This window comes from Emys orbicularis, chromosome 5 (genome assembly GCF_028017835.1).
Source record: "Emys orbicularis isolate rEmyOrb1 chromosome 5, rEmyOrb1.hap1, whole genome shotgun sequence".
In the NCBI taxonomy this organism is placed as follows: Eukaryota; Metazoa; Chordata; order Testudines; family Emydidae; genus Emys; species Emys orbicularis.
Window position 1 is genome coordinate 41107658 of NC_088687.1, and position 15263 is coordinate 41122920.

The 15263-nt window shown below is 39.5% G+C and overlaps 1 protein-coding gene across 1 annotated transcript in view; it reads right to left on the reverse strand.

The window, feature by feature from the left end:
- Window positions 1-9602: 9602 nt before the first annotated feature.
- The window catches only part of SEC24D (SEC24 homolog D, COPII coat complex component), an 82722-nt gene continuing 77061 nt past the window's right edge, over window positions 9603-15263 (reverse strand). The window contains exons 18-22 of the mRNA XM_065405121.1: window positions 15046-15164; window positions 13002-13181; window positions 11320-11511; window positions 10600-10689; window positions 9603-9743 (exon numbers count right to left, since the gene is read on the reverse strand). Of these exons, the coding sequence (XP_065261193.1) occupies window positions 9603-9743; window positions 10600-10689; window positions 11320-11511; window positions 13002-13181; window positions 15046-15164 (722 nt within the window). The remainder of the gene's footprint in view (window positions 9744-10599; window positions 10690-11319; window positions 11512-13001; window positions 13182-15045; window positions 15165-15263) is intronic.

Consider the following 15263-nt stretch of genomic DNA (forward strand, 5'->3'; position numbering starts at 1 on the left):
AGAGATTAGTAAGGCTGGGACTTTTCAGCTTGGAAAAGAGACGACTAAGGGGGGATATGATAGAGGTCTATAAAATCGTGACTGGTGTGGAGGAAGTAAATAAGGAAGTGTTATTTATGCCTCGTAACACAAGAACTAGGGGTCACTAAATTAAATTAATAGGCAGCAGGTTTAAAACAAACAAAAGAAAGTATTTTTTCACACAACGCAAAGTCAACCAGTGGAACTCCTTGCCAGAGGATGTTGTGAAGGCCAAGACTATAACAGGGTTAAAAAAAGAACTAAAGTTCATAGAGGATAGATCCATCAATGGCTGTTAGCCAGGATGGACAGGGATGGTGTCCCTAGCCTCTGTTCGCCAGAAGCTGGGAATGAGCGACGGGATGGATCACTTGATGATTACCTGTTCTGTTCATTCCCTCTGGGGCACCTGGCATTGGCCCCTCTTAGAAGCCAGGATACTGGGCTAGATGGACCTTTGATCTGACCCAGTATGGCCATTCTTATGTATGTAAGGGACTGCGTGGGCAAGGGCTGTTCTATGCGATATCCTAGACTTTTCTTCAGCTCTGGACAGGTTCATTAGGAGGTAAAAACAAGAGCTCCTTAGCATTTAGATTTATGCCACTTCAATCACCAGGGACCTTACTAAATGGGCTATCTATCCGTAATTCATACAGTGGGTATGCAGAGGCCACTTAAAATCTTATTTTTGACTTCAGCTGTCTTGGGTTGCTGATCTGACCATTAACTACAGTCTCTTTAGGGGTGGGGTTTTGTTCACCCCAGTAGTCTATCCCAGCTCAACACTGCTTTGCTTTCTTCATCCACTTTGCCTGAGAAGACTAGTGTTCTAGTTGACGTGACTCAGGTTCTTTCTACAGTGGAAGCTGTACTGTGCAAGATACAGGTGAGTTAAAAGCATAGGTGTGACTTGGAAGGTTCTAGCGCTTTGAAAACCACTTTGGACCTGCTGATAAAGCCATGGTATAGTAGACTAATGTTTGTTATAGGGGTTGGTCCATAGCATCTTTTGTTCACAACTTACGGGGTTTTGCTTTTTTCTTACCCAGGAGAAAAATCCACATCTTAGCAAAATAGATCTTCTGTCAAAGGTTTCTTCCATGTTTTGTTTCACATTAAAACTGCATTTGTCTTTAGTGGTTGTATGCTTGCTTGGCAGAAGAATGTTTTGACCATTAAGTTTAAAGGTAAGTAAATCTTATACTTATCTGCTACTATGTCAACATTATATAATAGGCTTCTTTTGTAATTATTAGGATAGGGGAAGTGTTATATACAAAAGAAAACTTCTTCCCAGTAATTCAGTTCCTCCACAGCCATCTTTTTCATTCTACCTTCTTGTCCACTTCCCTGAGTTATGGCGTGCATAAATGTTTGCTCTGAAAATGTTTGCGCTGGTGAGAAGGTTCATAAAAATTTGGCTGATGGAAAGTGTCTGGCTAGCACAGCATATGTAATAAGATGAGGTACAGTTTTTAATAGGAAGAGTCTATTCTCCATCATTCCTTACATTGTCAACAAGTCTTTCCCATGATGGGTGTGGAGGACGGGAGACAAGTATAGACATGTATGCTCTATGATGAAACATGAAATGTTTTTTCTTGTACATTCTTTAATGAAAGGCTTGAATACCCATATAATGCTGTCACTTCCGATTGAGAGAATTCCACTTGAATTCTGAGTAATGCTTCGCATTAACAAAATACTTTACAAAGATTAATTGAATTGATACTGCAGGCACAGAAAACAAGGTATTCAGAATGTTTTGGGCAGTATTTAGCATACTCAAGCTTCATTTCCTGAGGAGTATTATAACCAGTACACTGGCTGCTTTTATGAACACCAAATTGTGGCATAGACAAGTTTAGCTACAGCATGTGTGTGTCTTTCTTTGGGCTTGAATCTGCAGGATGCTGAGCAATCAGCCACGTGCTTAACCTGAAGTACATGAACAGTCCCATTGACTTCAATGGAATTATGCATGTGGTTAAGTGCTTTGCTGGATCAGGGCCAGAGTGCTGAATATCTTGCCAGATCAAGTCCTGTATCAGCATCACATCCTTGTTCTTTTACTGTGCAAGATAGTGATGAGAGGTGTATTACTGGTCCAATGAGAGCCCCGCCCTATTTTGAAATATATTAGGATTTTATGAGACATATTGTGAAACGTTGCTTTCATATGGAGAAAGTATGATCTCATGTCTCCTACGCTGGGAACAGTCCCTGTCCTCGTCCACCACACGTGCCCTTTCTCCTCCTTCACAGCTTCTCTTCAAGCAATCCCACCTCCCTCTTCTACTTATAATCCCACACCTTCACTTCTATGAGCTGTTAACCAGTCTTGTTTTGTTTAGATTCTAAACTTATTTGGGGATCAGAACATGTCTTACTCTATTTGTAAAGGGGTGTGTAGACTTAGTGCTATGTAAATTATTTTAAACTTAGGCCTGGTCTATACAGTTTTTGTACCAGTATTAACTGTTGGGTGTGGGTTTTTTTTTTTACCTGATATAGTTATGTATCCACCATAGAGGTTGAAGTCGTAAAAAGGTACATTGATATATCGCCTTATTCCCCTTCCCCTGTGAAAATCAGCTATACAGATATAAGCACTTTTAAATCAATACAACTGTGTCCACTCTAGGAGGTATTGTATTACTTTACCTATACTGGTGCAGTTAAAGCAGTACAACTTCTGTCTGTAGACAAGGGCTGAGAGGTGACTGAGGCCTGATCTACACTACACAGTTAGGTTGACGTAAGGCAGCTTACATCAACCTAATTGTCAGTGTCTACAGTACAGCCTTGCTCCTGCCGATGTAAGTGCCTTACTACTAGACCTCCACGAGAGGCGTAGGGCTTATGTTGGTGTAGTTAGGATGACACAGTGTCTATGTAGACACTGCGCTACTTGGGCTGTTGGCTGTCTTGTCAATCTCACAGCAGGAGCTGTGAGATTGACAAGAAAGCCTAGCAGCTAGAGCCCAGCTGCCCCCCACTTCCCTGAAGAGCTGGGCAGCTGGACCCTGCTCCTGGCTGGGAGCAGGGAGGAGAAGCCCAGGCAGCTTCTCTCCCCTTCACTCTCCTGCTCCCAGCTGGGAACCTTGGCTGTCTTGTCAATTTTATGACTCTGTCTTGAAGCTGTGAAACTGACAAGGCTGCATGGCTCCTGGCAGGGATCAGGCAGGAGAGCCCGCTGGGAGCCTGTGGGGAGCCAGGGCTCTCAGCTCCCCATACTGTCCCTTTTAGGTTAGTGGCAGTGCTCCTAGTGAGGATGCGCACCACTGATCCAAGGACAGTGTGTGGACATGCACCACTGCAGCAATTACTGTGGTGGCTGTAAGTTGACCTACTATAGGTTGACTTATGTTTCTAGTATAGACATGCCCTACATAAGTACTGTTCAAAAAAGAGTGGAATTAATAACTGGGGCATGTAATGCAATGACATGTAAACACGCCCCTCCCCCCCTTAAAGATCGCTTCCTATTTAAAATGTATTTCTGCTTGTCTTTCCTATTTTGCTCTGTCAAATCTTAAGTCATTCTTAGATGATTTGTCTGTTCTCTCTTTACTTACCAAACGAGCCAGAACCCAGCTCCCACATAGAAATGATAGACTCTCATGGGCAAAAAAGTTTGTGCACATAAATCAGACAAATGCTGGATCCAATTCTGCTTCTCTTGAACTCACTTGCAAACCTCCCACTGCCTTTCAATAAGAGAAGCAGGCTATGGCTATGGCTATGACTACAGCTACTTTTGCCTATGCAAATATTTTATTTTACAAATGATTGTTGCACAAGTGCAAACTACAATGGCCATATAGCCCCTAATGTCAAGTAAAAAGTTCTGTAGAGTTTGCTTTTATTAGACAATAATTGAGGCTCCTTCATGCATTGAACTGAAGAATATTGGCCTTGTAGCTGCTGTTGTGGTGGTGATGGTGGCAGGCCAGACAGATACACCCACTGAACTGCCATTTCAGACTAATTCACAGAAGCCGGTGGCTTTATCTATATAAAACCTAAACAATTTATGTATTAGCCATCTGAAATATCCTTGGTGCAAATGAGCTCCCAATATTGAATTTTTTAAAAAAAAATCAAGATTTAACTTGGGGAAAACGTGAAGGTTTGTCTAAGTAAGTAGTTAGTGTACTGAAAGCAATTGCATGGAACTTGTCAATGTATTAGATTAGGATAGACTAGGCTACATGCCTTTTTGTTTCATAAATAGAGAAGTGTTTGAATGAAATAGCCCAGTGTACAGCCTTTTAGTAGCTTTCATTAAGGTAAAACAAACCAAATGTCTTGTCTAGAGAGCAATTCTGTATAAAGTAATAAAACCTATAATTGAAACGTGATTCTTGAAATGGTAAGGCAGCTAAGGAAACTGTTTCTCTTTTTTTATCTTGTGAGCTTTGCACAGTAGATTAGGCAGTAACACCACCTAGTGGAATAGAAGTGAAACTTCAGTTACACTTTATCACTTTTGAGTTGTCCTCACCTTTACAGATAACTTTGGTGCATTAAGTGGCACCAAATGGTCAAAATAAGATTGGGAGCACATTATGCTAGATGCTGTAAACAGCTCCTGTGTCAAAGTTTATTCAATCTTCATAGACAAAACAAAAGGTAGGAAGGGCTGAGGCAAAGGTGTGGTGACTTTCCCAATGTCACATAACAAAGCGAGTATTAGAACGTCACTGTTCTGTTCCACATGTGTGATACTGATATTGTATATGCACAGCATGAGGATTTACTACCTTAGTCTAGTTACAGGGACTATAAATGAGAGCACTTTATAAATGAAGGTTACGTTTCAAAGCTGCCTCTCTCTCAAGGCCTTTTGGCAGAGACAAATCATCCCTAATGATACCATATGAAGATCTGAGCCCATTTAACAGTATGTGTTAGTGAATTTAGTCTAGGGTCCTGTCCATTAGCCATTGCTCTGTCTCAGTTCAGTTGATTGACTAGTTATAGCTAAAACCGGAACCCACAGAACTTGACTCTATATTTCTGGTAGTGTCTATGACTAAGGATAAACACTTTTTGGGGATGTGGGGTTATCAATCTTAACATAGGACAGAGGGATTCTCAAACTTGTTTTCATATGGTGAACCATCCTAAAAGATAGGAATTGGGCTTGTACTCTTTTATATAAAAAACTAAACAAATTTGCTGGTCTTCTTTAAACTCAGGTCTTGTTCAGTCTGAAATACTCTATGGGGACTACAGAACTAGTGAAATGATATCACAAGAGAATGAAAGTTAAGCAAATGAGATGGGAAGAGGGTAATCAATGTTTACATTGGTTAGCTCCAGTTTTTGAATTAAATAGATGTTCTCTGTCTGTACACAGCATCTAATGACCACTTTGGATAAAGGACTCATTCAGTATCCCAGCACCTTCAGTTAAAGTGAGATCTCACAATACACCGAAACTGACCTGCAGCAAAGTCTGGAAAGACTAGACTTGATATGTCCAAGGTAAGTGTGTGGGTTCTCCCCCTCTCGCTTTAAAATATCTTCAGGCTGCCTTTACACAAAGGAATTTTTTAAAAAGTCTACAACACTAACTCTTCAAAAAAATCCTTGTGGGTCCTCTTTGATAGAGAACTGTGTGGCCCAGCTCCCCTATCCTGCCTGATCACATAGTATGCCTGAGCTACCAGCAGCAATTGTTTATTAGGGAAAAGAACACGAGGAAAATAATGCATTTTTAGGTGCCTTCATGCAGTTTATCAGCTAAGAATAAGGAGACTCAGCAGTCCACCATCAACTGGTCTGCAACTGCCTATGTTAATATACTATATTGTGAATTCATGGCAGAGCTGAGGGACTTGTTCACCACTCTAGGTGACTTCAGTAAAATGAACTTTTTACAAGCAAGATGGTATTGAAGATGCTACTTCTAATACAATGTGACTGATCTGTTCCAAATGCGTTATTGATATTGTGTATGCACAGCGTCTGGATTTACTACCTCAGACTAGTTAGAGACTATAAATAACTTTCTCCATTTATAAAGTGCTCTTTCATCTCAAAGCTTCCCCCCCCCTCCCCCACGCCATCCCTAATGATATTATATGAACATCTTAGCACTTTTGGCAGTAGTTTTTTCTTCCTCTGTCTGCAGACAGCCTGAAATCATGGACCTGAGGAGTGAACCAGCATAGTCTATGTAAGTATATGGCTCTTGTTGCTGTAGGATCTGAGTCTCCCAATACATCTGCTGAAATGGGAAAGATTTTTATTCACTTGACAGAGGAGGGAAACTTGATGTGTAATAGAGTAAGTGACACAGGTCACAAAGAAGTCTGTGGCTGAGCCAGGAATTGAACCCAGCTCTTTGACTCTTTCTCCAATGCCATAGCCACTAAACTGTGCCCCCTACATCCTTTATAGTGGCAAATTCATCTTAATGGATATTAACCCAAATATGAAGCCAACAATTTAAATGTCAGTATTAACTTTCACTGAGCGTTTGCAGAAACATTCCACAGTCAAACTGCTGCTCTCCTGGGTTCCCAGCTGCCAGATTCTCCAGCTTCCCTACCCAGAAAACTTGATGCACATACATCTTCAATATGCCAAACTGTTAATGTAACACTTAAATTTAGTACCAAAAGAGAAGCATTACTGTTATGATTGTATTTTTTTTTTTTTTTTTTTTTTTTTTTTTTAGAACTCCCTGAAGTTCCCACAAGACTTCCAGTGTGCTGCAGAAGACTGCCCCAGAATCCAGGGACTTAAATCCAGCTTGCTGCAGAGTACACCACGGCTGCTTTTGTTTACTTACATGCAAAATTCAGGTACTTGCAGTGGGTCTCCTTGTTATGACAAAAAGGATCTGCTACACTTTGGTGCTGCTAGAAATAAAGTTCAAATTCTGCCCAGTGTAAGCATTTGCAAAGTCAGGAAACTACTGTTGCCAGAGTATGTGAGAAGGCAATAAAATAAGTGTGTATCAGGAAAACCCCTAACATTTGGAACGATTTATTAGAACCAAAACATTAAGTCTGTCTTTACTGACTTTAATGGGAACAGTATTAGACCATGGCTTGAGTGCCTTTGCAATTTCTGCAATGCAGTATAAATACCTAGATAGTGCTATACAGCAACATGAATGGAGGCCGCCAGCAGCTGACAGTAATTTTCAGTCACTGCTTCCCTAGAACTAGACTGAAACTGGTACCAGAGATGAAAGACTCATCACAACCAAATTTCCGGTGTCTTTACAAAACTCTTCCATACTTGAAACTAATAACCAGTGACAGTGAGCCCAGTTTAGTTCCCTCTCCCATCACACCTAAAGTCCAGTTCAGGTACTGGCATACAAAAACTTCCACACCTCCAGTCCCTTGTACTGTCAATAGCTGTATGAGACGGTTTGCACACTACCAGTGGAACAAAGCCCCTTAATTGTGTTTTCAGCCCACATGCTGAACCAAATCCTTAACTGAGCATATGACAAAGAATGAACATTAACACACAGATAGTAATGATATTTAATAAACATTTGTTTACATTTTTAAAAAAGTTGCTGGTGTAATTCATAATGTACACTGAATTGGAATGGCAACTAATTGTTCTCATATAAATTCCCATCTAGCTCTGTGAAGAAATATCAGATCTAGTTCCCAGTTGAATTTAGTCTAGGAGTGTCCTTTTTGTAGTACCCCCACTTGATCAAGGGAGCTTTCAACTCTTTGCAACCACTTTAAACAACAACATTACGTGATCTTCAAATTCACGTGACATGCTAAAACATTTCTTAAAAGGCACATAATTTTTTGCAGGTTTCTGAAGTTTCTCCTCTACACTTTGAGGACTAGTTGCTTTCCTTTCACAGTGTTTGGGAAGAGAGAGTTCCAAAATTCTCCTAAATTGTCAGGATAAGCTCTGCAGGTGAGATTTATCATCATGTTCTCATCTTGTGTGACTGCATTAACAATCTAATCAACAGAACACTTAAAGCAAATTGCCTTTTAATCTTCCAAACGCTGCCTTTAATATCAATCGGTGATCTAGCTTTTTTAAAGCAATAACTGTCTTAATATATTTGAGTTAGATGGTCACAGAAATACACAACTAATATGTAAATAAATAATGTTGCTTCCAGCATCATATGTGACCTTTGATTAAAAACAGTCCTTGGAGTTTCAAAAAGATAAATACTCAGACCACAGTTGTGTTGCAAATTTTTCTTAAGTTAAAAGTTATGAATATTCCAGTTGGTAAATAAGGATTGTAATATTCAGACTATACTGAATTTGATTTCTGATTAATATAGTTAAGGTTTCAGAATTAGAAACTTTTTTTTATAGTAAGTAGACCAAATTTTCTATTGTATTGAAGACACACTAGTAAATATAAAGTGAGTCATTTACTAAAGAAAAGACTGACAGTAGCAGCCACATCCAGGGTAATTTTTGTTGTACTTATTACTACTCTTCCCTTCTTTCACTGTAGTTTCTATGGGCCAAATTCTGTCACCTAGATCTCCTGATCATGATGGAAAGCCAAAGAGATGGGACCAGTTGTAGATAGACTTCTGTATCCTTGATTAGCCACACATGGATGTAAGTCAATGGAGGCAGACCATTGCACTCTGCCTCACTTACATACAGAGCCAGTTCATCTCCACAAACTATCAAGACTTCAGTAGTGACCCTGTGTAATTGCTGAAGCCTTCCCCTCCTCACCCCAATCATGTGCAAAGTTAGCCTAGCTCACCATTACTATTGCACTCCCATGGTAAACATTTTAGTGAAGTGTCTTAAGAGGGCTGCAGTCTTGCATATAGGCTGTTCGAGATCAGGACTGGCATGTGTACACATGCTTATAGCTCTGCAGCTGGTTAAACAGAAGTAGTTCAGCATGTAACACTTCTTTTCTTTAACAGTGCCATGATGTGTGAGATAGGGATGAATGCATTTCATCATGGGCACTTTTCCAGAGATGGACCAGCTGCCTGTACAACATGCTTCATTGTGGTACAGGTAGAAGGTGAGCCAACATTAGCCCTAGATAGTTTGCCTCTGCAGCAGTAGATATTCAGATTTACACAAGGGACCATATAATGATCCCAACTGCTCGACACAACATATGGTGACAACCAGAAAAGGAACAGGCCCCCACGCAAGCCCACTTGAACAATGTTATTGCAAACTGGATATTTACTTGCAAATTTTTCGATGTTTAATGGAGTTGATTAAACATCACAATGTAAAACTAGTTTTTTCCTCCGTTATAGTATACTTTACATGAATAGCAAAAAGAATAGATTAGATAATTGAGAACATTGGAATGTTCTGTGAATTTTATATTTAAGAAATGTAACCCATATGTCAATTAGAAACAGGCACTCTTTAAAGCCCCTCCCAAAAGATTTATACCTGAGTGCAGAATTTCCTACATATTACTAGGTAAACTAGATACTCTGAAAGTGAGCGCTAATATGTGAAGTTAGAAACTGTACACAAATAGCATAGGAAAAGCTTAGTTAAACACTATGTGGAGTTAGTCACCAAATGGAAGGAATATCTGATGAAGTATATGTCAAGCTTCCTTTAGTTGAGCAACTGACAGATCTCTTTATGGACACAGCATAGGAAATCAACATAAGAAGCTCCTCCATAAAGACTTTTGTCTTCCACCAGGTATTGTCGGAAAAGCATTTCTGCTTGTTCTCGTTGCTTTGCTATTAGCAGCTGGAATGAGAAATACTGATTATTCAGGATACAGCAAGGCTTTGTTGATAAAACTATTTCTCTGAAAATACAGTATGTGCTTTAGCTGAGCACTGCCACGTATACTACTTCACTTCAGCAGTGTCTGTAACTCATGGAGATCTAGCTAGCAGCAGCACAAGCACATATGTACACTGGGAAGTCAGGCTGCCATGGTGCAGCCCATACTGCTATTTTAAGTGAGCTAACTAGATCAGTTAGCATGGGTATGTCTACATGAGCTTCAGTTTGGATGTAACTAACAAAGAACCCTCATAGTGACTGGGTATGACAGTACTGCAGACACTCTGGGTGCATGTGTAAATATTTTGGAACAGCTTAAGCCCTTGTCTTTGAAAATCTTGCCCTAAATAACCAGCATCTATGTTCAATTCAAAAGCAAGCCCATAATCAAACATCACCCTGATTTAATTTCTGTAAGGGAACTGTGCTACGTACCTTGAAGCTTTCACTACTTTATGGTGGTATAAAATAAGTGTGCAGTATTTGCCTTACTCTGCTCCTATTTAAATCAATAGCCAGGGACTTCTGTGGAAGCAGAGTTAAGCCTGCCCTTTGGGAGATGGCTACACTTTCTTATCCAGCAAGAAAAAATAAATTGAACATATCTGGGCCCTGATTCGACAAAGGGATCTGCTTGGCTAGGCCTTTCCACTGATACAGAGCCTGCTGAAGTCAAAAGCCCATGCAGCAATAAAGGTTTCTGAACAGGTTATACGTTTCCAATCAAAGCCAGCATTGCACAAATATTTTTTATGGACAAGAGGAATCTGACTTAATGAATTAGTTTTTCCAAGTAACTCATCTTCTCTCCTACCTTCATGGAGTAAGGTCTGTTGCTCTGGAAGTAATCCATTATTGATCTGAGCTTCTTAGAATAGGGATTGTCCACTTCAGGGAGTAGTGTCTAATAACAGAATTAAGAGGTGATGAAATGGTTACATGGCTATACATGATTCTATACACATCTATCATTAGTAGAGTCAATGCTAACATTAGTGACTAAACATTAAGAGGGCTGTGTATATTTTGTGTAGGAGAGGCTTTCCAAGACCCCACAAAATTATACTGGCAGATTGTGAAAGGCATAACCAGTTCCCATTTCAAACAGGAAGATGTACCAGTGGCCAGAGATAAACAGATGAATAACTGTATGCCTGCAATGAAGTATCAGTTTTCCAATGGGAAAAACCAACAGGTGCCCATAAGACAAAGCAACTGAATTAGAGCCTTACTCACTATTTGGTTAGAAATCAATTTTATCAAATGTATTCATAAGTATTTGCTCATTTTCAGCCCTTTGTTTGAACTCTCCAGTGGCTGCTGGTCACCTAAAATCCTAAAAGAAAACCATAGTATTCTTTCTGTGCCCTCAGTGGGTGACCAGCACAGAGAGAGAGAGAATCTTAAACTACCTACGCTCTTCTTTCAATCCAAAGTTGTGGCCTCAGTTGTGTAACTGTTTGGAATGGCTTCCCACTTATATAGAAATCAAGTTTTCTGCAGCCCAGTCCCCTCTCGCCCACAATATACTCACAGCCTCGGTGCTGAGATGTGCAAAGGATGGCACATTAAAGATCCCTTGAATAAGCTCTGGTGGGGCACTGACTCCCAGCCACAAGAACATATTTAGCCCGTTTGCCAAGAAGAATACCCCTCCTTCAGACAGACGTTCCTCTGAGCAACGGACCGCAGTGGGGAAAGCATCACTCTTTACATCCATAGTGTGCTGCATGACAAGGGGAAAAAAGAGTAGTAAATTCAGTTACACTAAAGAAAAAAAAAATGTCTTAAGGAAGCTTCAAGGTCTATTGCTAATGAGGAGTTACACTCTGAAAAAGTGTAAAAAGGGCATTTTAGGGTCATAACACATTTATTACATCTCAATTACTCCTTTCCAAATTTGCTCAATTCATAAGTTTTTGAAGTCAGGCTGTGTTCTTTCTAGCTCACACATCACCTCCCCTAAGATTCTGCATGCCAGAGGGTTTGCTAAATTATACCTGTACTACATTGATGCGCATTAGTGTAACTGACTGTCTAACCAGACACAATTGGGTTAACAATCCTGTGAATGATTTGCAAGCAAGAAGAGTACCCAGCTCACTCTCTCATAGTTGTACTGCCTCTGCAGGGCTGACAGTGGTAAAAACTTATTGTCGTCACTGATGCAAGCAGGCACTACTTTGAATGCACATAGTAAGCAAATCTTGCTGGGTAAGAAGTCACCTTTTCTAATGCAACAGACCTGCATCTGAAGAAGTGAGGTTCTTACCCACGAAAGCTTATGCTCCCAATACTTCTGTTAGTCTTAAAGGTGCCACAGGACCCTCTGTTGCTTTTTACAGATTCAGACTAACACGGCTACCCCTCTGATACTTTTCTAATGCAGTCACTTTTCAGAGTAGAGCTGCCCCTTACATAAAAATAATCTAGTCAATTTCAGCTTAGGCAGGGGTAGGTAGTACAGCTTCTATTCTTATGGTTTTGAAATGCATCTTTAAAGAGAGATTCTCTCCTCTTGCTGTTTCAGGGACACAATAGGGGGACACTGACTGAGTTTCTATTAAGATGACTACACAAAGTGCTTTCAAATTCAAAGTGAAAAGAGAGAGAAAACTTCTTATAAATTGTTACTATAATTATTTTCTATTAAGCCACTGAGCTACCCTTACTAATAATTAATTCTTTCTGAAAGACAACTACCTGTCCTGTGCATAAGTGGAATGATAGTCATCTTTCACTGCCTCTAATTCAGGATTTTTTTAAAATTCCAATTAAGCTGTTAATCAACCATGACATTTAGAAGAAATAAATAGCATGAAGGAAACAATCTATTGAGCAGAGTAAGAGCATCTACTCTATCTAAACATTTGGGCCAAAGTGATTGTATCTGTGCATATACAGATAGCTATAAACTCCAGTCTCACTTCCTCAGTGCTATGTAGTTATTTCTTCTGGTCAGTAACTTTCTCAAGACATTTTCATCTGACTGACTGAAATTTCAATCTGCTTGATCAGCTGAAGACTAGACAAAGGCAAGAAAGTACCTCTACAACATGGGATCACTCAATATATAAAGAACCCTCTGCATGTGTGCACATATGCATGGTCAGACAATTTAATTCAGCATGTCTGAGCCACTTATCACTTCTACTGAAAAACCTGTAAAAATAGTGTTTCCCCACTAGAAAAGACTCACTTCAAATGTATACTTACAATTGGCAGAAGCTGTGGATAGAAAAACAACTGGGTGTCTGCAACATCCATAGACATGACCAACTGCCTATGATAAGCTCTTTCATCTGTTGGAATTTCTGGTCTGCCAACTAGCACGCAACTTTTTAATAAACAGTTAATATAAACTGGTAGCACCTTCATCGCATCGGGAAGGATAAGCTGAAAGACAAATCTTGTTATTTAATATACTCAATCTACTATTGGATTTATAAGCTTCTTCTACATATACTATCTTTTACCATTTATTTTTTAAGATGTCATTTATGAAATATAATTTTTGTGCTATTCTAGCTGACTTAGGACTATTTGAAGCAGCTGCTTGCAAAGAAGTATTTGGGATCGGTAAATAAGCACTAACAAAATGCAGAAGTAGTTACTTCAGCTTCCTCCCCCCCCCATAATTTTGTAAGTGAAGGATGTAGAACAGTATTACATTAATCAAACAGGCCAGAAGGTGAGTGGGTAATATGAGCAGGATGTTATTCTAATGTGCACTTGGTCACAGAATGCAGTATTCGGTATACTTGTATGAAAATGTGATGCTCAGAATAAAACATCAGCCTGTTGTAAATCAGTTTAAAAAATTTAAAATGCCAGTATGGTTACAAACACTCTTAATGTATAAATGGGCACTGAGTTACCTAACCTGAATAAATGCTTTAAATAAACCAACAATTATAATCTTATTACTGAGTGTAATCAGCAGTCAGTTAAATTGCTAGGTTCCACCTCAAGGAAGGAAACAAATATATGTTAATTATGTAACCCTGAGATGAAGTATAATATAATACCCAGTTTTAGATGGGAAAACTGAGGCACAGACCTATTAAGTGACTTGTCTTACACACACACACACACACACACACAGCATGAAGGGGTGGGAGTTGTCTTACCAACTCTGAGAGGCCAATTAAGTAAGAGGAAAAAAAACTTTTGAAGTGATAATCAAGATAGCTCAGTACAGACAGTTTGATAAGAAGTGTGAGAATACTTACAAGGGGAGATAGATTCAATGTTTGTAATGGCTCAGCCATTCCCAGTCCTTATTCAATCCTAACTGTCAGAGTGGTTAAGCACTGGAATAACTTGCCTAGGGAGACTGTGGAATTGGCATCATTGGGGAATTTTAAGAGCAAGTTGGTCAAACACCTGTCAGGGATGGTCTAGATAATACTTAGTCCTGCCATGAGTGCAGGGGACTAGACTAGACCTCTGGAGGTCCCTTCCAATCCTATGATTCTACTTTACTTTCAGAGTAGAACACCACACAGTATTGTGAAAAGTATGACCCTTCTCTTTACAAGTTAAAGTAGCTTTTCATTTAACCTGGATTGAACTCCAGAGTGTGGTTGGTTACTGCACTGGTACTAAAATCCTGCTGGCAACTATAAACAAGCAGTGTGTTATCAGTGTTTTATTGGTATAAGGTGTTGGGGAAAACCTTTTTTAGACTAGCTTCTCTTTGGCTGGCAACACTGAAGAACTCCCAAGCTAGGGAATGCACTTCCCTTCTCATCTATATATTGCTCTGTGGTTAGCATTACCATTTGCTAAATACATGACGACATGGTAAGAGAGAGGCTTTTGAGCTACATGGAGCTGTTCTTCAGGTCTGGGGAAGGTACTTACAAGGTCAAACAGTTAGTTTTGCATAAGCAGTTAGCACATATTCTAAGGAACCATTCAAGGTGAAGTGGCCTGTTAACACCTCTTAGTCATAGGACAAAAAGAGGGGTTAGTGGGTTACATATTGTTGTAATAAGTTATAAATATCTGATATGAGAAATACCATGCACGGTCAGAACTCTTATTTAAAGCCCATCACTTTCAAATGTAACCAATCACTGCTTTTCTTTATAAAAAAAAAAAAAAAAGTAAAGAGAAAAAACTCCCTATGGAGAATGAAAGGAAATTAAACCTTGCTCTGAAATTTTCATTTGTGGCATCACTGCTTTTGCAATGCTAGTTATTTATCTTAGGTACAAACTCCAATATGGAGCATTTCCCTTGGGATGGATCTTACCTGGCTTACTGCAGATGGACTGGCACAATTCTTTCTGTAACATGCCAACATACGAGCAGTCTGACTCACCAGGATCTCTCTGATTGTCTTTAAGGGCTGGCTTAGAATGGCTTTGAAAGCTACAATTACAGAATAAAGAAAAGATCATCCTAAAGTTAATTAGACATAAAAAACTTTGTTTCAGAGACCCATATTTAACCTGCATATAATATTAAAGA